Raw genomic sequence first — 25,426 nt, forward strand, 5'->3', positions numbered from 1 at the left:
GTGGTTACATGTGGTCTGCGGTTGTGAGGCCGGTTGGTAGTACTGCCAAATTCTCTAAAATTACATTGTAGGTGGCTTTTGGTAGAGAAATTAACATTTCAATTCTCTGGCAACCGCTCTGGTAGCATTCCTGCAGTCAGCATGCCAACTGCACACTCCCTCAACTTGAGACACCTGTGGCATTGTGTTGTGTGACAAAACTACACATTATAGTGGCACTTTATTGTCCCCAGCACAAGGTGTACCTGTGTAATGATCATTGCCTTCTTGAAATGCCACACCTGTCAGGTGGATGGATTATCTTGGCAAAGGAGAACTGCTCACTAACATGGATGTAAACAAATTTGTGCCCAACATTTTTGAGAAATAAGCTTTTTGTGAGTATGGAACATTTTTGGAACCTTTTACTTCAGCTCATGAAGCATGGGACCAACATTTTACATGTTGCGTTTAGATTTTTGTTCAGAATACATGACGTGTCCATAGTAAAATGCCCAGCGGTGACACACGGCTCCAACTACTACTAACTATCACATGGAATTCTGAAAGAGACTTGGGAAGTTTCGGTTCATGGTGAGTCACCACAGTACTCGTGGTCACCAGCGCGGGGAGAGAGACTCCAGTCACGCCACCCTCCCAGCACTGTGCTGTGTATGATTGCCGCGATGCAGGCAGGCTATTCGTCCAAGGAATAGGATCGTAGTTGGAACACTTTAGAGAACAGGTGGTCGGTAAAACGTTAACGTTTAGACGGTATGAAGAGACGATGAAGATTATTGCTGTCTGCTTGTTTGGAATACAGTCTTTTTGACACCAAAGGAAATTCATAATTGGAACATCCTACAAAGTAGTGAGGAATACACCTCAACGGAAGTACATCGGGATTCGGGAACTAATATGAAAGTGACAGTGTGTTTTGGGAGAACCAGGGTGGTGGTTCCTTGTGGCAATGGAACTATTAAAGTCCGCAGTCTTATCGAGCAAGCCGCCATGAGATATAAAAAGGCTATTGCGAAGGTAGGAAGTGTTTTTTTTAATGAATTTTTGCAATGGGTGTTTTTGTTCTTCTGCGGTAACATTGTAGCAAGGCTGGTGCAGTTTACTCAATATGGCGATTTTCTTAGAGAAAGATGGGGAAGGGGAATATAGAAAATCATTATTGTTTGAATGATTGATTGATTGAACGACATGATTGACGTGGAGTGGCGCTAAAAACAGGGCGATGCACAAAGTTGCCCTAGCCTAGCCCATAGATAGCAAATCCTAAAATGTGAACATTGTATCAACTGTGCCAACAATGTTACAACAACATTAGGTGCAAAAGATAAATATGTTGTAAAACTTATATAAGCGAGTCCTCACGTCTAAACTGGCGGTAGCCTAAAAAGTGTAGGGTATAACAATGCTATTGCATTCGTCCACAGATGTTATGGCAACGATGCTAGAGCAGTGTTGTGGTACAATCACAAGAAGCTCGTGTGTGCGTGCGTGCTTTGGACTGATGAACAGTATCGGACGGTGAATGTGATTGACAACTATCAATCAAGGTGTCATTTCGCGCCACAACGCAACGTTCTCACCGGTCTAGAATCCTGAATCCAGGCTTCCTGGATTGCGCAGGCAGGGCCTGGAGCGGAGGTGGGGGGTGTGTTTGTACGGTACGATTATTCTGGATTCCTCTGGAACTGGTCTAATTAAACGCACTCATATTGCAATATTTATTTCTAACCTACCCTACTATTGACGTGCTTATTTATCAAAGGCCTATCAACTATAGTCTAGATTGTAATGTTATCATATTCATGAATAGCCCTGGGCTACCAAATGTTAATCAACTGCACTCTAGCTTACATTTACTCAAGAGTTTGCCACGTTATTTACTAATGTTTAAAACATGAATCACTTACGTTTATGTTCATACATGCATGGTCTAGACTAGTGTATACTTCTTGAACTTCATAGTCCATGGTGCACAGATTGCCCAGACTGATCCATCTTCCCACATGTTATTTAGCAAGAACACTCGCATGAGTAATGTAATCAGAAAGGGATCCTTCACATTTTCGAAATTTGTTTCCATTATTTCCTTAATTTAAGTAGCCTATCAACACTAAGCATCTGTTATTAATACTCTTAAAAGGCTTCTTGTTTTTAAGTGTCAGTGTGCCAGGCTTTTAGCCCAGGGCTGAATAGGGCCTGATTGCATGTCCTTTTGTGGCACTTTAATGGTCAGGTTTAGGCTCATTAAATTAAATTACCACTGAATTAATTCAAATGTGTTACTGTTGCTATGGCCGGTGCCAACATTGACTGGCCCCTGAACAATGTGTGACAACATTACTATTGGAGTCACATCACTGGGACCTTTTCATTTAACAGAGCTCTGTCTATATACTTTGGTGAACCAAAGCTGGTATTGCAAATATATTTCTTTACAGGGAGCTGTTTGTGCATGGAAAATTGTTCAACATTTTCCCTCTACCAGAGGGAGGGAGGACATGGCTGGAAAGGGTATGAGAAGGGTAGAAGGGTTGGTTTTACGGTGAGGACAGGAATGAGGTTGGGGAGTGCTTAAGATTGAATTATGTTTTAAAATGTTTTTTGTTTCGTTATTGAATTGCTTGTCAGAGAGAAAGGAAAACTGTCTCAAAATGGTCCCTCTGTCAAATTTCCTGGCTTCTGAGAGGTTAACTCTAGATTGAACCAGTTTGTCCACACTATTCAATTTTATGAAGCCCATGTCTCTTAAATTACAACTTCTTACACAAATATACATTTGCACACTCAAGTGCTGTCGCTTCAGGCACCATACACTCTTGGTTTGGCTACCTACCTCACATCTTGACACCTCATTATACACAGAAGGGCACTTTCTGTTCAGCACATGCTTTTCAGCACATGCTGTGCAGTGCGAAGTCAAACAATGACTTTGGTCATTTAAATACGAACTCCTCCCTCCCTTCTCCACTGACTTGTAACACAAACGCTAACACACTCCCCTGGTCGGACATGGTTGCTCCTTTTCCATGGTTCAGCAGAATGAAGGCGACTGCTCCATTGATCCAGCAAGTGTAGGTTTCCCCTTTGGAGTTCCACTTTGCCCTCTATCCTCTATCAACGCTAGACTATTTTAAGGCAGCCTGGTCTGCCGGTAGCCTGGTCTGTCGGTAGCCTTGGGTACCAGTGTTTTTAGATAAAGTTCCGCTCCTGTCATTTGCCAAAGATCTGTATACAAGTGTTTGGCAAATGACAGGAGTGGACAGTTAGCTAAAAAGACTGTTATCCGGATGAGTCTGCCAGGGCTTAACACAATGGAACCTGAGCTTTGGTACTATGCCCATTGAAGCTGTGAAGAGAGACACTTCACACAAACTTTGAAGAGACACAGGCACACACACATGCTAACACACACTCTCTCTCTCTCTCACACACACACACACATCCATTTATTGTTATTTTCCTGTATTATTGATTTTGTATTGTAGATATACTACCGTTCAAAAGTTTGGGGTCACTTAGAAATGTCTTGGTTTTTTGTTGTTGTCATTTACAACATTAACAATGTCTACACTGTATTTCTGATTCAATTTGATGTTATTTTAATTGAAAACAAATGTGCTTTTCTTTCATAAACAAGAACATTTCTAATTGACCCCAAACTTTTGAAAGGTAGTATGTGTTATGGTAGAGTGGTAATAATGTGGTGTTTTATTGTATGTAAATGTGATTGGACCCCAGGAAGGGTAGCTGCTGCCTTGGCAACAGCTCATGGGGATCCGGAATAAATACAAAACTGAAGAGGCCTCACAGGGTTTCTGTGCAAAATGATTATAAAAAAAGTAAATAATAATTGGACAGAAGACTGTAAAAACACCAGCAAACCATCTCCAAGTGATTTTAATGTAGGGAATCTGTTCCAAAGTATTCCCATGCAGAATAGATATATAACAGGTTTAAAATGATGTTTTAGTCAGATTTTAAATCTGTTTGGGCTTCTTGCGGTCAATTTGCAGTCTACAAATGATTTGTAAGTATGTTCCGGCCCCCCGGCCATCCGCTCAAGGACAAAATCGGCCCGCGGCTGAACTATTTGATGATCCCTGCTCTACTCTCTCTCCATATTGGTTATGGGAAATTCAAGTTTATCTGTTTCTTATGATTGTTTTTTTTTTTTTTTTACATTTTAAAGTTATTAAAAACGCGTCCTCTGAACGTGTCCCGGTTGTGCTGATTATGTGATATGCCTTTTAACAGTCTGAGTGTGAATGTAGCTGCTGCTCTGTGCATGTGGGGTGTATCGGGTTGGAGACTGTGTGTTACAGAAATGTCTGTGCAACACGATACATGTTTTATTCTATGCTGCCCATTCTGAATAACATTAAGAGTCAGACTGACTGATTGGTATCTGGCATGCAGATGCTCTCTCCTCCTGAGCCCCAGCCTGATTGCGCCTATCAGTGGTGAACCCAATCAAACCGAGTCAGTCTCTTGCTGTGTGTTATCGTCCCAGCAGGAGGAGAAAAGCCAGGCAGGCTGCTTTAGTAGGGGCCAACCTCTTGGCTTCCCCATTCTCAGTGGTACAGTACCACTTGGCTGTGTGAATTACCTACTCAAGGACTCTTAACCTCAGCCAATGAATGCAGAGTCATGAAGCATGGGCTTTTAATTGATGCTGTCCTTGGCTTTCAAGAAGCACTTGGCTTCAGTGTAGGAGTTGAGATATATCACTTTTTACTGTTGTGGTGGATGGAGTCTGCTCAGTGAGTAAGTCATGAATCTATTGATTCTCAGGAAATGCTTATTTTTGTTGGAAAATAGTTGCTTGAATGTGTCACAATGTGAGTATTTATTTATTTATTTATTTTAAAAATGTGTTTTGAAAATGCTCTGGCGAGGAAACATCACATGTGGTGGGCCTATTTCATAAATGCTGTATGTCGTGAACTGTGGAGAATCACCAACCTGTTTGACTCGTTTGCAGTGTTGCCATACAATTCATGCCCTTTTTTCATGAAATGACATAATTACCCGTACGATATGATGTGGAGTCTGGACTTGTTAGGACAGGAGTAGCTGAAATGTTGAGGTGAGAACATTTGTTAGGTGGACAACGCTATGATGCTACATATTCACCCAGGGCTTCAGTGCTGTCGTGTGAAGTGACATGTGGCTCAGTGCCTGGTCCGAAGAGCCACATTAAAAGGCGCTCTGTTTGTCTTTCATCTTCAAATCAGCTTGTGTGTGTGACAGACACCCATGCATCATCCCTTTTTTATTTTTTTATTTTTTTTTACACCTCATAATGGTGACTAAGCATGCATACCGCTACGTAAATAAATAGATTACCACTATAACACATGCGGTGGAATCATCTGGGGAGATCACAGGTTTTTAGGTTAACAAAGCTCAGTTGGTCAGGAGTTCATATTCGATGTGGACGTTTAGATGGTGGTTGGAATCTTTTGTACCCCTAATTCCCTGTGTCTTTACATTTGCTATTGCAGTGCATCGTTAAGGAATCAAGGACAGTGTTTCTGTGTGGCAATACATGGCATTTTAATTCTGTGGGGCTACACTTGGCCTATTCCACCTGCCCCTCATAACACTGTCACCGTATGTGTCCTTACGGCCCTACTCAGAATTCTCCCTTTGTCTCCTAGACCAACATGTCTCACATCCTGTTCTGGATGAATGAGCTCCGTCATCTCTGCCTCCTCACCCCTCCCAGAGGCAGCCAATGACCCTTTACCTCTAGAGCCCAGCCAGACTGGCTCCTGGATGTCCTTAGACCCGATGCAACTTGAGTGGACTGAAATATCTAGGCTTTCCATGACTGAAAACAACAGGGAGGCAAAGGGAAGCATTCATGATCTGAGTACTGTAGCAATTCTGTGAATCGGCAGCAATCCTGTGGATAACAGAGTTGAGGTTTCAATTCAGGAAGTAAATTGTACAGGGTTGAGGTCTATTCCATTTAAATTCAGGACATAAGAGGAATGGCCCATGAGGAACATTTGAATTGGAATTTAAGTTTACTTCCTGAATTGAAATGGAATTGATCCCATCCCTGTACTGTATTGTACTTCTCCTTTGATATTCCAGTCAGGATGTAAATGTGGGAATGCTGTGCTGTAATCCTTGGCTACTCTCAGCCAGTGAATGGAATTAGGAGAGAGTCAGCTGCCTGTGAAACACCACTAGGGAAACTGGGATGAGCCAGTGGAATGTATGTCAGTGCTCTGCTCATTGGCTCTGGTTCGTCACCTCATTACATAAGACCGAAGCACTCGAGTTATGTCAGAGCTGTTACAACTGACAAATGGGGACATTATGGTAATGATATAGCTAATTAATTAGCTGTTATGTCCTTATATCACTGGAACCACCATGAATATGCCCCCATAGTATGATGACGTGTTTCCTCACTGATACAACGGTGGTCAAGAAGAAATCATTTGAGTCCCAAATTGCACCCTATTCCCTATATAATGCGCTACTTTTAAACAGGGCCCATAGTGTAATGCACTAAGTAGGGCACGTTATACTGTAGGTAATACGGTGCAATTTTTTGGACACTTTCATAGGCCTTGTTCATTTTCACTACATGATCAGGGACAGGGGGCTAGTTTAAAGGACGAACCTGACAACCTCTTGTCCCCTTCAGCTTTCACACAGTCTTATCCCCTAATGGTACCCGGTGCTCTTTCCACCTGGTTAAGTAAGCTCTTCACTCTCCTGTCCTTCCGTGCTAGTTCCTTTCAGGGGAATAGCATGGTGCCTTAGTCTCCAACACAGTCCTCGCTGCTGCAGAAATCATGAGCTGAGCTACCCAGCAAGAGAGGATGTGCACTGCAGACCCGTGGTGAGACGTGAGCTAAAACTTTAATGCGATCCAATTTGCATTACTAGTCATTGTTTTTAGTTCGGGTCAAACATCATTCAAGGCAATTTTCCTCTCTGAGAACTAGTGCTGGAACATGGAAAGGCTACAGGCAGCATCTACTTTGTGAATTGATAGGCGTGTGTGAAATAATAGGAGTGAAACTGTTGCAAAAACAGAATGTCGTGTTCAAACAAGACCGTTTTAAAAACCGATTGAGCAGTACAGTGTGTAAAAAAATCTAATGTTATTTGTCACATGCTCAAAATATAACAGGTGTAGACTGTGAAATGCTTACTTACAAGCCCTTAACCAACAATGCAGTTTTAAGAAAGTATTTACTAAAATAAACTGAAGTATAAAATGTGTGAAAAAAAGAAGAAAAATAACAAATAATTGAAGAGCAACAATAAAATAACAGTGGCTATATACAGGGGGTAGCAGTACAGAGTCAATGTGCTGGGGCACTGGTTAGTCGAGGTAATTGAGGCAATATGTACATGTAGGTAAAGTGACTATGCATGGATAATTAACAGAGTAGCAGCAGCGTAAAAATGGGGGGTGGGGTGTAAAAAATGCAAATAGTCCGGGTAGCCATTTGATTAGCTGTTCAGATATCTTATGGCTTTGGGGTAGAGGCTGTTGGCCTAGAGCCTAGACTTGGTGCTCCGGTACCACTTGCTTTGCAGGAGCAGAGAGAACAGTCTATGACTAGGATGGCTGATCTTTGGCATTATTTTTGGGCCTTCCGCTGACACTGCCTGGTATAGAGGTCCTGGATGGCAGGAAGCTTGGCCCCAGTGAAGTACTGGGCCGTACGCACTACCCTCTTGTCGGTTGGAAGCCAAGCAGTTGCCATACCAGGTGGTGATCGATGCTCTCGATGGTGCAGCTGTAAAACTTTTTGAGGATCTGAGGACCCATGCCAAATCTTTTCAGTCTCCTGAGGTCGAATGGGCTTTGTTGTGCCCTTCACAACTGCCTTGATGTGTTTCGACCATGATAGTTTGGTGATGTGGACACCAAGGAACTTGAAGCTCTCAACCTGCTCCACCCTACAATTATACTCCATTACAGAAAAAGGAGACGCTGTAGAGGGCACATATAGAATGCTCCATAATTTGAATTCATAAAGCAGTGAATTCTAAATAAACACAGTTCAAGTAGATTTCCCATTCAAACAGAATACAGAATGATGTTTGTGTCCTTCCTGGGTCTGTAAGTGACACATGGTGGAAGTTATTCATCTGTGGGTCTATTTGGTTCAGTATGGGGATCAGAGAGTCATGTAAGCATTATAAAGGCACCAGCTGTGGTCTGGTCATGCAGAGTTTGAATATTTCTGAAGACTGACTTTGTTTCTCTCTTCATTTACATGCCCTCATTAATCATGGATTTCTCTTGAGTGGTCAGTCAGTCAGCAAGACTATAGATCTGCTAAGTTTCGATTGTAATGGTGTGTATAGTAATACATACTAATGCTGAATACTGTACATGATAGTTAGCCTTAAAGGTCCAATGCAGATGTTTTTATCTCAATATCAAATAATTTCTGGGTAAGAATTAAGTACCCTAAAATAGCTTCTTAGAAAATAGCAATTTCTCAAGCAAGAATTTAGCTCGGACTCTCTGGGTGTGGTCTGAGTGGGGAGGGGAAACCTAAAACTTGCTGTTATTGGCAGAGAGGTTTGGAACTGCTAGACAGGCCAAAACTCCATCCCACCAAAACAGCCTGAAATTTCATGCAATCTTTTCAAACGGCTCTTAGACTAAACGGGAATTTCACAGTATTATTCCATCGTCCGTAGTGTCTAAATATATTTAAAACACAGAAAAATCTCACTTTTGACTGTACAGGGCCTTTAAAGATTGCCCTTTAAACATATAACAGACTAGCTCAGAAAGGCCTACACTGGGCTTATTTCATTTTGGGATCTCAATGTTATCTTGTTTGTCACATAATCAAACAGTCCTATAAAAAGGATTGGTATTGATTTGCTGTCATTTCTCTCCATTTCCTGGACCCAGTATGACAAAAACAATCCCTGATGCATTGAGCCATTCAGAAACCAAGGTGGCCTTGACAGAGAGTGAGGTTCAATCTATCGTCCCTCTGTTTGAGCCAGTCTCTAAATGAGTGAATTAGGATAGTGTGGCTCCAGGAAAGCCTACACAGAGTGACATGCCAAACAGGAACTCTGGAAAGCAGTGTTTTCTATCCCACCCATGGCCTTGCATGAAGGAATCCTGATTCTTGTTGTTGTGTTAGCTGATGGGCTGAGACAGGCAGGGGTAATCATTACCTTGAACTGTTGAGGATCGCAGTAGCTATGAATGCAACACACACACACACACACAGAGCTAAAGTGAAGGTTACACATTCCTTACGGTTTTGCATATGTAAATGTTTAAAAAAATAATAATGATATTTCACATGAAATCATGTGTTTTTGGAACACTTCACGTCGTGATATTTCACATGAAATCATGTGTTTTTGGAACACTTCACGTCGTGATATTTCACATGAAATCATGTGTTTTTGGAACACTTCACGTCGTGATATTTCACATGAAATCATGTGTTTTTGGAACACTTCACGTCATGATATTTCACATGAAATCATGTGTTTTTGGAACACTTCACGTCATGATATTTCACATGAAATCATGTGTTTTTGGAACACTTCACGTCGTGATATTTCACATGAAATCATGTGTTTTTGGAACACTTCACGTCGTGATATTTCACATGAAATCATGTGTTTTTGGAACACTTCACGTCGTGATATTTCACATGAAATCATGTGTTTTTGGAACACTTCACGTCATGATATTTCACATGAAATCATGTGTTTTTGGAACACTTCACGTCATGATATTTCACATGAAGTCATGTGTTTTTGGAACACTTCACGTCATGATATTTCACATGAAGTCATGTGTTTTTGGAACACTTCACGTCATGATATTTCACATGAAATCATGTGTTTTTGGAACACTTCACGTCATGATATTTCACATGAAATCATGTGTTTTTGGAACACTTAACGTCATGATATTTCACATGAAATCATGTGTTTTTGGAACACTTCACGTCGTGATATTTCACATGAAATCATGTGTTTTTGGAACACTTCACGTCATGATATTTCACATGAAATCATGTGTTTTTGGAACACTTCACGTCATGATATTTCACATGAAGTTTCACATGATCACAACCTTTCACACATGGATTCAAATGTTCAAATAGTCATATTTTTTTAAATTTGATTTCACAGGTGATACACTGCAAATGTAAATGAGTCGTTAGGATACACACAACAGTGCTTTTAACAGTCTTTTGTACATATATATTTTACACACATGATTACATTGTGTATGTTTTTATTTGAACCTTTATTTAACTAGACAAGTCTGTTAAGAACAAATTATTATTTACAATGACAGCCTACCCCAGCCCTAACGACACTGGGCCATTGTGCACTGCCCAATCACAGCTGGTTGTGATACAGCCTGGAATCAAACCAGGGTCTGTAGTGACACCTCTAGCACTGAGATGCAGTGCCTTATTAAACCACTGCACCACTCGGGAGCCCCTAAATACAGTAATTCTTATTCAACATGTCGTCACCTGCAATTTGAACTCTCAACCTCTTGGTTCACGGCATTCTGATCTTCCTGCTACGCCACTACAGCATGTCTGTCAAAGACTGATTTCACATGTATTCCTAGTCTACACGTTGTACTTAAGTAAAGTAAATCTGCTTTGTTAGAAATACACAATAACAATTATTTTATATTTATCATAGTGATACCTCCAATTGCTGAAATAAGTAAATGAAATCAATAGTGAGATTAACGAATAACTAAAATAGCAATGCAGATGTGAGTTCAATTTGAAAAAGTGAGTTCAAATGAATTGTCCCAAAAGAAAAAAAGAATGTAATTTTCTTTATTTTATTGTAAGTGAAAGTGAAGTAATGCAAGTTGAAAATGTTAAATAATGTAAATGTAAAAAATATTGAATTGCATAAATATTTAGAATTCAAACGTGTTGAATTGCATTCAGTTGATTTTTGCATCCAATCTTTAAATGTATTTGGTCAAACAATGTATTTTCACTCTTGGTTCTTGTCTTTGCGATGACCATTTTTTTTCCAACTTCCTTTAAGAAATCTTTTCTCCGCACCAAGTTTTAGGTACTCTTTTTGACGTGGAGGCCGGTTTAGCCGGGGGATGAGCGTGTTTTTCCTGGCTTCCGGCTAACTCCTTCCTGTTTTTAGCCATTGGTTGCCTGTATTTAGCAGCTATTAGCTTGACATTTCTCTCTGGTCCTTCTCATATCTTTATTGTGTGTCTATATACAGTGCCTTCAGAAAGTATTCATACCCCTTGGCTTATTCCACATTTTGTTGTGTTACAGCCTGAATTCAAAATGGATTCAATATCATTTTTTCCTCACCCATCTATACACAATACCCCATATTTTCTGTTAGACACATACCCAAGACGCCTCAAAGCTGTAATCGTCAAAGGTGCTTCTACAAAGTATTGACTCGGGTGTGAATACTGATGTAAATTAGATATTTAGGTATTTCATTTTCAATAAATTTGCAAAACATTTCTAAAAACATGTTTTCACTTTGTCATTATTGGCTATGTGTGTAGATGGGTGAGAAAACAAACCTATTTAATTCATTTTGAATTCAGGATGTAACACAACCAAATCTGGAACAAGTCAAGGGGTATGAATTGGGGTTAAATATTTTCCCGGTGTTATACAAATGTTCCACCCTGAGAATAAATCAGGATTTCACTACTCTTCACAAAGATTGAATGGTTATGCGTCTCAATAAATAACTGCTATAGCCTAACGCCATCGCGCTTTCAAACTACTCGTGAGTTCTATTGGCTGCTGTATTTAACATTCAGCAAACGAGCTTGCGTCCTTCTTCGAATGCTTTATTGGTATAAGAATTGCGAAAACAAATAATATCCAACAAGCTATTCTAGTCTAGCTTTTCCTGCATGGGACTCCAAGAGCTAAGAGTTTTTTTCTGATAGGCTAATTGATATCATTTGAGTCAATTGGAGGTGTACTTGTGGATGTATTTCAAAGCCTACCTTCAAACTTAGTGCCCCTTTGCTTGAGGTCATGGGACAATCTAAAGAAATCAGCCAAGACCTCAGAAATAAAATTGTCAACCTCCAAGCCTGGTTCATCCTTGGGAGCAATTTCCAAATGCCTGAAGGTACCACGTTCATCTGTACAAACAATAGTATGCAAGTATAAACCCCGTGGAACCATGCAGCCGTCATACCTCTCAGGAAGGAGACGCGTTCTGTCTCCTAGAGGTGGACGTACCTTGGTGAAAAAAGTGCAAATCAATCTCAGAACAACAGCAAAGGACCTTGTGAAGATGCTGGAGGAAACAGGTACAAAAGTATCTATATCCACAGTAAAACAAGTCCTATATCAACATGACTTGAAAGTCCGCTCAGCAAGGAAAAAGCCACTGCTTCAAAACCGCCATTAAAAAAAAAGCCAGACTATGGTTTGCAACTGCAGATGGGGACAAAGATTGTACTTTTTGGAGAAATGTCCTCTGGTATATTGAAGCAACATCTCAAGACATCAGTCAGGAAGTTAAAGCTTGGTCGCAAATGGGTCTTCCAAATGGACAATGACCCCAAGCATACTTCCAAAGTTGTGGCAAAATAGCTTAAGGACAACGAAGTCAAGGTATTGGAGTGGCCATCCCTATACCCTGACCTCAATCCAATAGAACATTTGAAGGTAGAACTGAAAAGCATGTGTGCGAGCAAGAGGCCTGACTGTTACACCAACTCTGTCAGGAGGAATGGGCCAAAATTCACCCAACTTATTGTGGGAAGCTTGTGGAAGGCAACCTGAAACATTTGACCCAAGTTAAACAATTTAATGGTAATGCTACCAAATACTAATTGAGTGTATGTAAACTTCTGACCCACTGGGAATGTGATGAAATAAATGAAAGCTGAAATAAATCATTCTTTCTACTATTATTCTGACATTTCCGTTTCTTAATATAAAGTGGTGATCCTAACTGACCTAAAACAGGGAATTTTTTTACTAGGATTAAATGTCAGGAATTGTGAAAAACTGAGTTTAAATATACTTGGCTGAGGTCTATGTAAATTGATTGAAATATGATTGAACAGTTCTCTGTAACGCCATGCTGTTCATATACATTTATTATAATTTACAGGTTTCTTTCAGTTATTTAGGTGGTTTTAGGCAGTAAATCTCAGTAAACCTACTATGAATGCTTTATGAAGGCACTGTATATTTAAGTGGTGCTGGGGGCTCCCGAGTGGCGCAGCGGTCTAAGGCACTATCTCCGTGCAAGAGGCGTCACTACAGTCCCTGGTTCAAATCCAGGCTGTATCACATCCGGCTGTGATTGGGAGTCCCATAGGACACGCACAATTGTTTTGGGCAGGCCCTCATTGTAAATAAGAATTTGTTCTTTACTGACTTGCCTAGTTAAGTATAAAAAAAGTATATTTAGTACAAGTATCGTGTGTTTATTAGTTTGTCAGTTAGTTGCTTAAAATGTTGTATTTTTGAATTCAAGTGGCTGCATCTAACGTTAGTGATAGCTAACTATCGTTAGCGAACGGCTTTCAAGGAAGGATGGCTTTCTTTTCTTTTTTACATCCGCTGCCTGCAAGAAATCCCGAAATGAGCTGTGAACTGTCAATGTCCATCGAATTGCAAAATTGACATCAAGACTCCAGCCAGCAAGCTGGAGAAAGGCTTTAAGTTGTATGCTCCTAATTTTTTGATGTACGCAGGTAAGTTGCATTCTACTGCTGATTTATCTGCTTATGTGTAATATTTCTGACTTGTTATTGTTTATCACAGTGTCAAACAGAGACGAGTGGAGAGGTCAGTGTGAGGGCCTGTTGCTACAGGTTAATAAAGAAGAACAAGAAGCCACACAGTCAAAGAGTAGGGAGAAAGCTAGCATATGTTTGTTCAAATTTCACAACCAGTCAGAAGTTTAGATGTTGGAAGTGTACATTCAGCCGGCAGATCCAAAGGTTAGGGATCAAAACATGTCAGGGAGGATTAGTTAAGGGTCGGCATAGGGTTCCAAAAGCTGCCGGCTATATATCCACTGCCTGAAATGTTTGGTATGCTGTGCTCTTAATTCTCTTGTACTAACAAATAGGCCTAAATATATTTGGTTTAGTAGGCTATATTTCACACTGTCATCAATGTTTTTAATACCTCTAATCACATACTTTTTTGTTGTTGCTCTGGGATCAGTTTAGATTGCTTTGGGTTTGTGACCCTGTCGTCCTCGCCCATCACCATTGCACATGTGTAGCAGGCAGCTGCTCTCTGCAATCATGCAGTTGCACTGGTCTTCCAGACGGTGTACTTCTACTACTTCCTGTTCACAGCTGTACAGAGGCAGAACAATGATGGCACAAACCTAGAACAACTAAGTGTTGTAACAGTAAATTATAGATGCAATTACCATGTCTAGATTTACCCACACTAGCTAAATAATACAATTCCTTGAGATAATCATGCATATCCCTTGATTTACTATTTACTGTCAGTGGTCCACATTCAGGGTTGACAAACAGGGTTTTCCTGGTCTACGATTGGTTCTCCATCTCAGAGGTTGCAAACATGGCTCTATATTTGTCTCGCAGGGTTTGAAACCCGGGCCCATTGACAAGATGGTTATATCCAAGCCTACACCAAACTGCATGGCAGAAGGAGTGTGGAAAACTATGAAGTTGTTGTAATTTATTGTTTAAGATCTCATCATTTCTGTCTATTAATTCACTGATTTTGTATTTCTATGTTGTACAGTACAGAAGCACACAAAGGAATGGTTTGACTGTTGCTGGATTTCTCTGTGCTGAAGGTGGAAGAGACTTACAGGGATTTCCACACTCCGGACAAACCCCTGGTGAAAACCATGGGCATGACTGTCGACAAGCCTCTAGTGGACTCTGCTTCCGGGTTGGTGCAGAAGGGGAGTGTCCTATCTTACCAGCAGCCGAAGCTTACAACTAAGCACATCAAACTCCAGCAAGATGCTCCACAAAAAACCATACCTACCTCTAATCGAATACCAGCTTGGGCCATCGCAGTGCATGTTTGTTTCCCAAGGAGTGGCCACCTTTTGGGTTGGTTGAAATAAAGAGTGACTGGACACAGCTACTTAGCTGTGGTATGTTGGCCATATACCAAAACCCCCCTGAGGTGCCTTATTGATATTATAAACTGATTACCAACGTAATTAGAGCAGTAAAAATATATGTTTTTTGTCATACCCGTGGTATACGGTCTGAAATACCACAGCTGTCAGCCAATCAGCATTCAGGGCTCGAACCATCCAGTTTATAATTACTAAAATTCTCTTGTCTTAAACTATATGTGCAACTGGGCAAGGATACTCATAATCAGAATAGGTTTACTTTAGAAGGATTAAAGGGAATGGAAGCTAACTTTTTTAAAATTGAAAACCTAAGCCGACATATTTATTCACAACTGGTAAATAGTAATCCAATGATAATCGAGGTTTAAAATAACATGTCAAATTCAGTATCACAAATAGTTGAATCAAAATGTCATGTCAATATCAGTACAACATATAAATTCGTCAGCATCGATATAAACGATGAGTAGTCAAATTTCGCTCCTTTTCCCCCCGCTGAAGCAAACACCTGAATGCACAACAGTGCGGATCCAAAGGTGATTGTCCATGAAGAGCTAGTCCCACTAATGCCCTTCATTGTGCAGTGGGATTTGGAGTTGGAGAACGTCTCACTCTGCAGCAGAAGAGCGGTGCTGTCAACAATGACTTCGTGCCTGGTTAGCTTTTTAAATTCCTCCGGCAAGTTGGCTTTCACTTCCTCTCCGTGACATCCAGATGGTCACTGCTCCGAGCAGCGTGTAGAGGACGTTGGCCCAGGTGATGATGATCCTACTGACTGTAGAGGGGTGAAAGTGTTGGCTCAGGTCTCTGTCCTTCATCCCCAGAGCGAGATGTGTGAGGAAGAGGAGTATTTCATCCACTGGCTGCCTGTATCAGTAAACACAGTCAACGTACAGTATGTATGTAATCGTTGTCATTGCTGTACATTTGAATCACAGTGGTTGTTAGTTTTATAGGACTTGCGCGGCGGCCATTTTGTATGCAGCGGCATAATGTTTTCAGGAGGTTGACTATCTGTGTCGTGTCTGTATTTGATGTACACTAAGTGTACAAAACATTAACATCTTCCTAAATAATTAAATTGCCCTCGGAACAGAGTCAATTCGTCGGGGCATGGACTCTAGAAGGTGTTAAGCGTACAACAGGGATGCTGGCCCATGTTGACTCTAATGCTTCCCACAGTTGTGTCAAGTTGGCTGGATGTCCTTTGGGTGGTGGACCATTCTTGATACACACGGGAAACTGTTGAGCGTGAAAAACCCAGCAGCGTTGCAGTTCTTGACACAAACCAGTGCGCCTGGCACTTACTAGCATACCCCGTTCAAAGGCATTTCAATCTTTTGTCTTGCCCATTCACCCTCTGAATGGCACACATACACAAACCATGTCTCAAGGCTTTAAAATGCGTCTTTAACCTGTCTCCTCCCCTTCATCTACACGGATTGAAGTGGAATTAACAGGTGACATAAATGAGGGATAATAGCTTTCACTTGGATACACCTGGTCGGTCTGTCATGGAAAGAGCAGGTGTTCTTAATATTTTGTACACCCAGTGTGTATTGTTGTGTATTTCATTTAACATGCATCACATTCGCAAAACAAAATGTTATTGATAACACAACGTTTCAAGTGATTTAGTACATGAAAACAATCAAACTCTTATGAAGTACTTGGATGGAAGAGTGACCTCATTCCTCTGAGTGGCTCTTGTTGCTTGAGTAACGCTCACAAGCTTGGCAGTTGCTGGCTGAATCAGTCTCCAAAAAGCTACAATCTGTTGGAAGAATTAAACAAAAGAGGACTGTTAAGGACTCGGAAATAGCATATATTTCATCATTAACTACCTATTGATAGCATACAATAGGTTATGTTGGTTTAGAGTCATCAACCTTCCTAATGTAGAATTCTATGTCCTCATCTGATCCAACAAACCACTGCAGACCAAGACTGTCAGAAGTAGTTATCACTACCAGCTCTCTCCCAAGCCTAGCGATCTCAGTCTGCATCTCCTTTTCAGACCAGGCCAAGTCAACTGCTGCTGGCTCAGGTACAGCACAGTATTTGTGGTTCTGGGAGCAGTCCATATCATCATCAACTTCATCTTCACCATCCTCTGCATGGTCGGAGCTCCGTTTCTCTCTCTTCTCCTAAACACTCGGCCTTGAGGGAAGAACATAATTGTTCCAATGGAAAAGAAGAGGCACTGCCCCCTTCCTCAGATGATGCAGCCCTCCCGGGGTTGGCTCAACTACATCTTCAGGAAAGAAATGTCTGCCAGAGACCTTAAAGACCTTAAACCAGGAGTGATGGTTGTTGATAATGGCCTCTTTACGCCTATGTAGATTTTCCATGAAAAATCAGCCGTTTCCAGCTACAATAGTCATTTACAACATGAACAATGTCTACACTGTATTTCTGATCAATTTGATGTTATTTTAATGGACAGAAAATGGACATTTCTAAGTGACACCAAACTTTTGAACGGTAATGTGTGTGTATTTATATATATATATTTTTTTTTCTTTTGCGCCAATTATTTGAAACTCAAATTGTCTCCATAGAGATGGCACTCCTAAAATAAAAAATCTAACGTGGATCCCCATGTTGTCACATTTATTCCATAGTCGATCAGGTTTTCACATGCTCAAATTTGTACTTTCATGGTATCACATGTTGAAATTTTTCGTCACGATGTCACATTTATTTCACGAGATCATGTTTTCGCCTGTAGTTTCATGCCACATGTTGCTTTTGCATGTTGTCACATGTTTTCACATGAGAATATATGTGAAATTCATGAATGGATTTTCTGTCGGGGTTCACAGCCCGCAGAATGTTTGGATGATAAATAATGTGCCTGGATGTCATACCTTTTTAAACCTTTTGTTTATTCGGTGGGACAGGTTTAGTGAGAGAGAGCGCAGGCTGAATGATATGATAGCTATCAGATATGCCGGCACTCCAGGTTTACCTTCTGTACTGTTGCCCAGGTAACGGCACTCTTGAGATTTGGAAGACAGTAACACTAATCCTGGTGGCTGTCAAGAGCTCACTCACACTCACACACGTACTGACGTTTCTGACCTCCCTCGCTCTTTCCCCTCCCAACCCCAGTGTTCCCGTTTTCACAGGTGAGTCATTATCAGATAGCGTGGGTTTGTTTGGAAAGGGAAGAACACGACTTGTTAATGGAACTGCTTCTGGGTTAGCCTGGGTAAATGTACTTAACCGAGAGAGGGAAAGTTCAGCAAAGTGACTGAGCAGCACAACTAAACACCCAAATAGTGGCACAGGATTCAGCCAGACAGCAAAACTCAGCCTTGACACCCAAGGCTTTAACACAGTATTGGTTAGTAATGGCAACTTTATTTAAAGGGTACCTTTTTTAAAGGACTTCATAACATGTATAACCTACTCTTCTCCCAGTCAAGTGGTTCTCGGTTTTCTAAGTACCTTTTCAAACACAAAACAGGCTTTCTCCAAGGTTTGGCTCTGGTGAGATACAGTAGAACAATTATTTGAATGGTGTCTTCCTGTAGTGTCAAAAGGGCTCTGTCTGGGATGTGGTGTTATTGGGAGAGAAAGAAGGAATGGTTTCAAAGACCAGTGACTGGTTTCAGAGAATGTTTGGCCACTGTTGTGTTTCCTGCAGCAAGGACTAACGATTCCCACAGAAGAGTTCATCACTCATACTTGGACTCGAAATGCTTTAAAACGGAACTGAGAGCATGGCTCTTGTCTTTGAATGATACGCGTTTCAGGCAAATGCCAGTATTATGTTTGTTAACGTCACTACAATGGAAAAACACGGAACATTCTAGACACGTTCTGAAGGCTCTGTTTTGACAGTTTTATGCTTTGCGTGCAGCATGTCTTAACTTGGAAGGCTGCTTTACTGCCCTTAAAATATACACATTCCTTTTCCATTGAATAATGTCAAGGCTGCTGAAGCCCTCTCCCCTGGGGAAGCAGACAGCACAGACCGAGATATAACTATAAAGGAGAGATAATAACCAAGCAATGATAATGATTATCAGTCGAGTATATTCCTGCCTTGTTGGACCATAATTGTTATGTGTTTACGTTGAACATTGAAATGTTTTACTGTGCATGCCAATAAAGTATATTGAATTGATTTGAGACGCAGGGAAGGGAGACTGAGAGCGAGACAAAGGAAGGAAAGAGAGCGAGCGAGAAACACAGAGATAGAGGCCTCAGAGTCCAGCTCCTGTTTCATGGCAGCATGAGCCCAATGAAGTTTGAGAGTTCACATGATATGCTGGAGTGGACCACAGAGCTAACCACTGGCTCATCTCAGTCCTCCTCTCCTCCTTACTATCCTGACTGAGTCCACTTTGCTCTAATGATAAGATAGAATCGAGTAGAACGTTATTAGGCCATTGTACATTGACCAGCATAAATCATCTGTCATGCCATCTGAGATAGTTAGCATGGCTTCGTTGAGATATTCACTTTATTGATCACCGAGGGGAGATTCTCATACTTCAGATGGTTCCAGTGTTCCAGCTGAAAACATTCCTGAATGGTATTTTAATCATTCAATCATGTGCACTATGATTACAACATGTCTGCGAGAAGGAGGGATAGTACACATGGTTTTGATACCAGCCCAAACACATGGATTAGGAAATGCATAGGCCGAAGCCTAGTAAATGAAAACCACTCTCTTTGGTTCAAGTGTAGGAGTATGTGTCTCGGTCTTGTTTTTCTGATCTTTAGTTTCCCTGAGATAGCGAGTCCTGCCTACAGCTACAAGTTGTAGCAGAGGCCAACTATGTGGTTGGTGGTGTTTCAACATGTTACGGCGAGTCCTTGGTGTCGTGGGTGTGATTCTCAGTGTTTTGTCAACAGCTTATTTTTGCAGTCAAAAGTAGTTTGAAAGCGCTTGAAGGGGTGTTTGACTGTATGATCATCAAGTGCAGCACGGCAAACACTTTCTTTGAGAGAGGGTCTCAAACACTTGTTATCCAAGGTCATCCTTCACACGTCGTTGTGGACATAGGGCTTATGTTATCACGTAGTGTTTCAGTTCCCAGGACACTCTGCATGAATGTCAGTAATGGAAGATCACAGATCTGTTCTCAGCTGTATTCGATGTTCCTTGACTTCTGTTATGGCTTGTATCTGGTTTTGACTAGACGGTATACAGCTATGGACAGATGGGACCTTTTGTAGCAGGTGAAGAGAACTTACGCAGAAGGTTAGGATAATTAACATAGCAGGTTAGGATAATTAGGTTAGGAAAAGGGTTAAGGTTCCCTAAAATGCTTAAAATCTCCCCCTGACGCGATTTGAACGTGCAACTTGTTTTTACCGTAGCTGTACACCATCTAGCCACAACCCTTGTATCTTCCATTTTAAACCCAGACCTACACTGACTGCAGAGAGGCACTGGGTTATCTTGTAGGTGAGCTTGTTTGCTTAACCTCTTAAGTCATTTGAAATGGTAAGACGTTGGCTGTGTGAGCACAAGTTCTATGTGGCTAACCATACTATTACTAATGTTGTGTTTATTACAGGAGGCAGCATGAATGCCATGTAAGGGCATATGGGAACCATCTGAATAATCCAATACGGATGTTAAAAGTAGATGTCATCATCAGAGGGGACTGACTGTGTCCTTGTAACTGACTGTGTGAATCTTTCTCTGTTGACTTCAGTGTCATTCAACTCCCCACCAATGATTACACAGAAACTCTTGCAGTAGTTTCATAGAGGGATCAAGGTAAATAAACACGCTTGTATAAATAGTACGGTAGATGCCCTAAACTTTTATCAAACGATACTGAATACTTTCATGGGCGGTTCCACAGACCCTTTAAGCCTGGTTCTGAATATGATTTCAAAATGTGTCCTTATTTTATTAAGGACTACTATGACGGGATGTGGCTGATGTTTTAGGAGCCGACTGAAACCTATTGTTGTGTCCTCTCCGGTTGATCCATGTGTATTCTTCACAAAGAGAAGTTTCAGTTTTTCATTCACATGAAATCTTTGTGAGAAGGAGACAAAAGAAACTATAGGCTAGATTCTTTCTCCTAGGTGGCCTTGGATTTGTGTTTGTTTGGAATGCAGGGTCTGAGCATGAGGGTTTTAGTCCTTCAGTCTGATCAAAGAAAGACTGTTAATTACAGATTGGTTGTGTCCACATTTACATCCTATTCAATTGGTGCACTACTTTTTTCTATAGCCCCATGGACCCTGGTCAAAAGTACACTACATAGGGAATAAGGTGTAATTTGGGACTTAACCATCCACTGTGGTTATTAGTATAGATGGAATTATCCCTGGACTGGCTGACATTCATGAGCTAGCTATTAGAGGACCTAGCTACACCCAACTGCACAGAATTACATGCTAAGGCTGAAAAGGCCCCAATTGGTACCAAATAAATATGTACTGCATACTTTAATTGCAGCATCAAAGAGAATTTATTGGCATTGGGATGCTTTTAGTTCCTTAAACTTCTAGTCTGAAAATAATTTGTTTGTTTCTCTCTCATACAGCATGCAAGAACACAATGGAACTAAAATAGCCATCACTGCACAGAGAACTAGCTAGCTAATTAATTATCCTCTGTGGATTGCAGTTTTGCTTTAAATGGCAATGCTTCCTCCAGGACATTTTTACTGTTGATATATAATTTCCATAAGCTCCCTTTAAATGTAGTCTTTAACTCAGATCCAGATGAGTTTTGTGCTGTAAACTGCTGTAAAACATGGACTAATGACGCCTTGAATTGGCCTCTATTCATCAACCCTAATTGTTTTTGTGAATAATTCTCCCTGGTCTGGACTCCATTACGTCGTCATATTACATTATTGTTATTTCGTCAAGCAGAGAGCCTAGTGCTTTCCTTTGCCTAATGTTTGACTAGTCATTGTTTCCCTGATATATTCCGTAACATCCCTTTTGATTTCCAGTGTTTCTGTGTGTCAGTGGTTTTGGGCGAGCTTGCCACCTTCTGTACTTTGCAACTGAATCTCTTCCATTTTTTTTTCTCTTTTCCTTTTGCCTTGACATTATGCACCCATATCTAGAACGTGGGCCTCAAGTTATTATGGTAAAAGCTACATTGACTCATAGTACATCATGTATGGTAAGTGGAGGCACATAAAGCTCAAGTCAGCACAAGATGATACAAGCAAGCAAAGCACCACCATTCTTCATAAGTAGCTAGCCGATGAACCACAGCTAATGTGTTTCTTTTGAATGAACTTGAGCCGCTGGGAGAAACGGGGGCATACAGTACTTAGAGTAGGGGGAGCGGTGACCACATGTCCCGGATTGTGCGGGACAGTCCCGCATTTTGTCCCTTTGTCCCACGTCCTGCAACCAAACAATCATGTCCCGCATTTGATCAACAAATTCAAATGCCCCTCATTTAGAAAAAAAAAGTTGCTCTGTCCAGTTTTTGGGTCAGACATTCCGACCGGTCTCTCACGTTGTGTTTATGACAAGATACACTATACAGTTGAAGTCGGAAGTTTACATACACCTTAGCCAAATACATTAAAACTCAGTTTTTCACAATTCCTGACATTTAATCCTAGTACAAATTCCCTGTCTTCGGTCAGTTAGGATTCCCAGTGGGTCAGAAATTTACAAACACTCAATTAGTATTTGGTAGCATTGCCTTTAAATTGTTTAACTTGGGTCAAACATTTCGGGTAGCCTTCCACAAGTTTCCCACAATAAGTTGGGTGAATTTTGGCCCATTCCTCCTGACAGAGTTGGTGTAACTGAGTCAGGTTTGAATGCCTCCTTGCTCGCAAACACTTTTTCAGTTCTGCCCACAAATTTTCTGTAGGGTTGAGGTCAGGGCTTTGGGATGACCGCTCCAATTCCTTGACTTTCTTGTCCATTTTGCCACAACTTTGGAAGTATGCTTGGGGTCATTGTCCATTTGGAAGACCCATTTGCGACCAAGCTTTAACTTCCTGACTGATGTCTTGAGATGTTGCTTCAATATATCCACATGATTATCGTCCCTCATGATGCCATCTATTTTGTGAAGTGCACCAGTCCCTCCGACAGCAAAGCACCCCCACAACATGATGCTGCCACCGTGCTTCACGGTTGGGATGGTGTTCTTCGGCTTGCAAGCCTCCCCCTTTTTCCTCCAAACATAATGATGGTCAATATGGCCAAACAGTTCTATTTTTGTACTATTTTGTACGAAAAGTACAATCTTTGTCCCCATGTGCAGTCTCGCTTTTTTATGGTGGTTTTGGAGCAGTGGCTTCTTCCTTGCTAAGCGGCCTTTCAGGTTATGTCAATATAGGACTTGTTTTACTGTGGATATAGATACTTTTGTACATGTTTCCTCCAGCATCTTCACAAGGTCCTTTGCTGTTGTTCTGGGATTGATTTGCACTTTTCGCACCAAGGTACGTTCATCTCTAGGAGACAGAACGCGTCTCCTTCCTGAGCGGTATGACGGCTGCATGGTTCCATGGGGTTTATACTTGCATACTATTGTTTGTACAGATGAACGTGGTAACTTCAGGCGTCTGGAAATTGCTCCCAAGGATGAACCAGACTTGTGGAGGTCTACCATTTTATTTCTGAGGTCTTGGCAGATTTCTTTTCATTTTCCCATGATGTCAAGCAAAGAGGCACTGAGTTTGACGGTAGACCTTGAAATACATCCACAGGTTCACCTCCAATTGACTTAAATTTTCTGGAATTTTCCAAGCTGTTTCAAGGCACAGTCAACTTAGTGTATGTAAACTTCTAACCCACTGGAATTGTGATACAGTAAATTAATCTGTCTGTAAACAATTGTTGGAAAAATTGCTTGTGTCATGCATAAAGTAGATGTCCTATCTGACTTGCCAAAACTATAGTTTGTTTTAACAAGACATTTGTGGAGTGGTTGAAAAACGAGTTTTAATGACTCCAAACTAAGTGTATGTAAACTTCCGACTTCAACTGTATATACAAATGTATGTGGACACCCCTTCAAATGAGTGGATTCTGCTATTTCCTCCACACTCATTGCTGACAGGTGTATAAAAGCAAGCACACAACCATACAATCTCCATAGACAAACATTGTCAGTAGAATGGCCTTACTGAAGAGCTCAGTGACTTTCAACGTGGCACCATTATAGGATGCCACCTTTCCAACAAGTCAGTTTGTCAAATTTCTGCCCTGCTAGACCTGCCCGGTCAACTATGTGCTGTTATTGTAAAGTGGAAACATCTAGGAGCAACAATGGCTCAGCCACGAAGTGGTAGGCCACACAGGCTAACAGAACGGGACCGCCGAGTGCTGAAGCACGTAGCGCATAAAAATAATCGGTCCTCGGTTCCAACACCAACTACCGAGTTCCAAATTGCCTCTGGAAGTAATGTCAACACAAGTACTGTTCGTCAGGAGCTTCATGAAATGGGATTCCATGGCCGAGCAGCCGCACACAAGCTAAAGATCACCATGCGCAATGCCAAGTGTCGGTTGGAGTGGTGTAAAGCTTGCAGCAGTGGAAACACGTTCTCTGGAGTGATGAATCACGCTTCACCATCTGGCAATCTGACGGAAGAATCTGTGTTTGCCAGATGCCAGGAGAACGCCACCTGCCCCAACTGTAAAGTTAGGTGGAGGAGGAACAATGGTCTGTGGCTGTTTTTCATGGTTTGGGATAGGCCCCTTAGTTTCAGTGTAGGGAAATCTTAACGCTACAGCATACAATGACATTCTAGATGATTCTGTGCTCCCAACTTTGTGGCAAAGGTTTGTTTCAGCATGACAATACCCCCATGCACAAAGCGAGGTCAATACAGAAATGGTTTGTCGATCTGTTGATGAACTTGACTGGCCTGCACAGAGCCCTGACCTTAACCCCATCGAACACCTTTGGGATGAATTGGAACGACGACTGCGAGCCAGACCTAATCGCCCAACATCAGTGCCCGACTTCACTAGTGCGTGGCTAAATGGAAGCAAGCCCCACAACAATGTTCCAACATCTAGTTGAAAGCCTTCCCAGAAGACTGGAGGCTTTTATAGCAGCAAAGCGGGGATCAACTCCATATAAATGCCCATGATTTTAGAATGAGATGTTTGACGAGCAGGTGTCCACATACTTTTGGTCATGCACGGCACAAGATGAGAGGTAGGCCTCAACCAATCACATTTCTCAAATCCATCCGGGTTATGTTCCAGCTAAATTTGGAGGACAGTCAGGACTAACTACTTACAAAAAGCGTGCCTCTGAAGTCCTACAGATGTAACCTAAGTAAAGACTGCATTAGACTGAATAAATAAGGCAATTGCGTCAAAATTGTGAGTCTCT

General features: G+C 41.3%; 2 protein-coding genes across 6 annotated transcripts in view; one reads left to right on the top strand and one right to left on the bottom strand.

Moving 5' to 3' along the window:
• ccny (cyclin Y) overlaps nucleotides 1–25,426 on the bottom strand; it is a 292,558-nt gene that overhangs the window by 104,277 nt on the left and 162,855 nt on the right. The window lies entirely within an intron of this gene.
• LOC110535542 (partitioning defective 3 homolog) overlaps nucleotides 865–25,426 on the top strand; it is a 546,846-nt gene continuing 522,284 nt past the window's right edge. For all 4 annotated transcript variants that reach the window (XM_036935238.2, XM_036935240.2, XM_090189781.1 and 1 more), the window contains exon 1: nucleotides 865–1,017. In XM_036935238.2, coding sequence (XP_036791133.2) covers nucleotides 898–1,017 — 120 coding nt within the window. In that variant the 5' untranslated portion in view covers nucleotides 865–897. The remainder of the gene's footprint in view (nucleotides 1,018–25,426) is intronic.

The sequence above is a fragment of the Oncorhynchus mykiss genome, chromosome 11 (assembly GCF_057628025.1).
Source record: "Oncorhynchus mykiss isolate SJ-2025 chromosome 11, ASM5762802v1, whole genome shotgun sequence".
Lineage (NCBI taxonomy): Eukaryota > Metazoa > Chordata > Actinopteri > Salmoniformes > Salmonidae > Oncorhynchus > Oncorhynchus mykiss.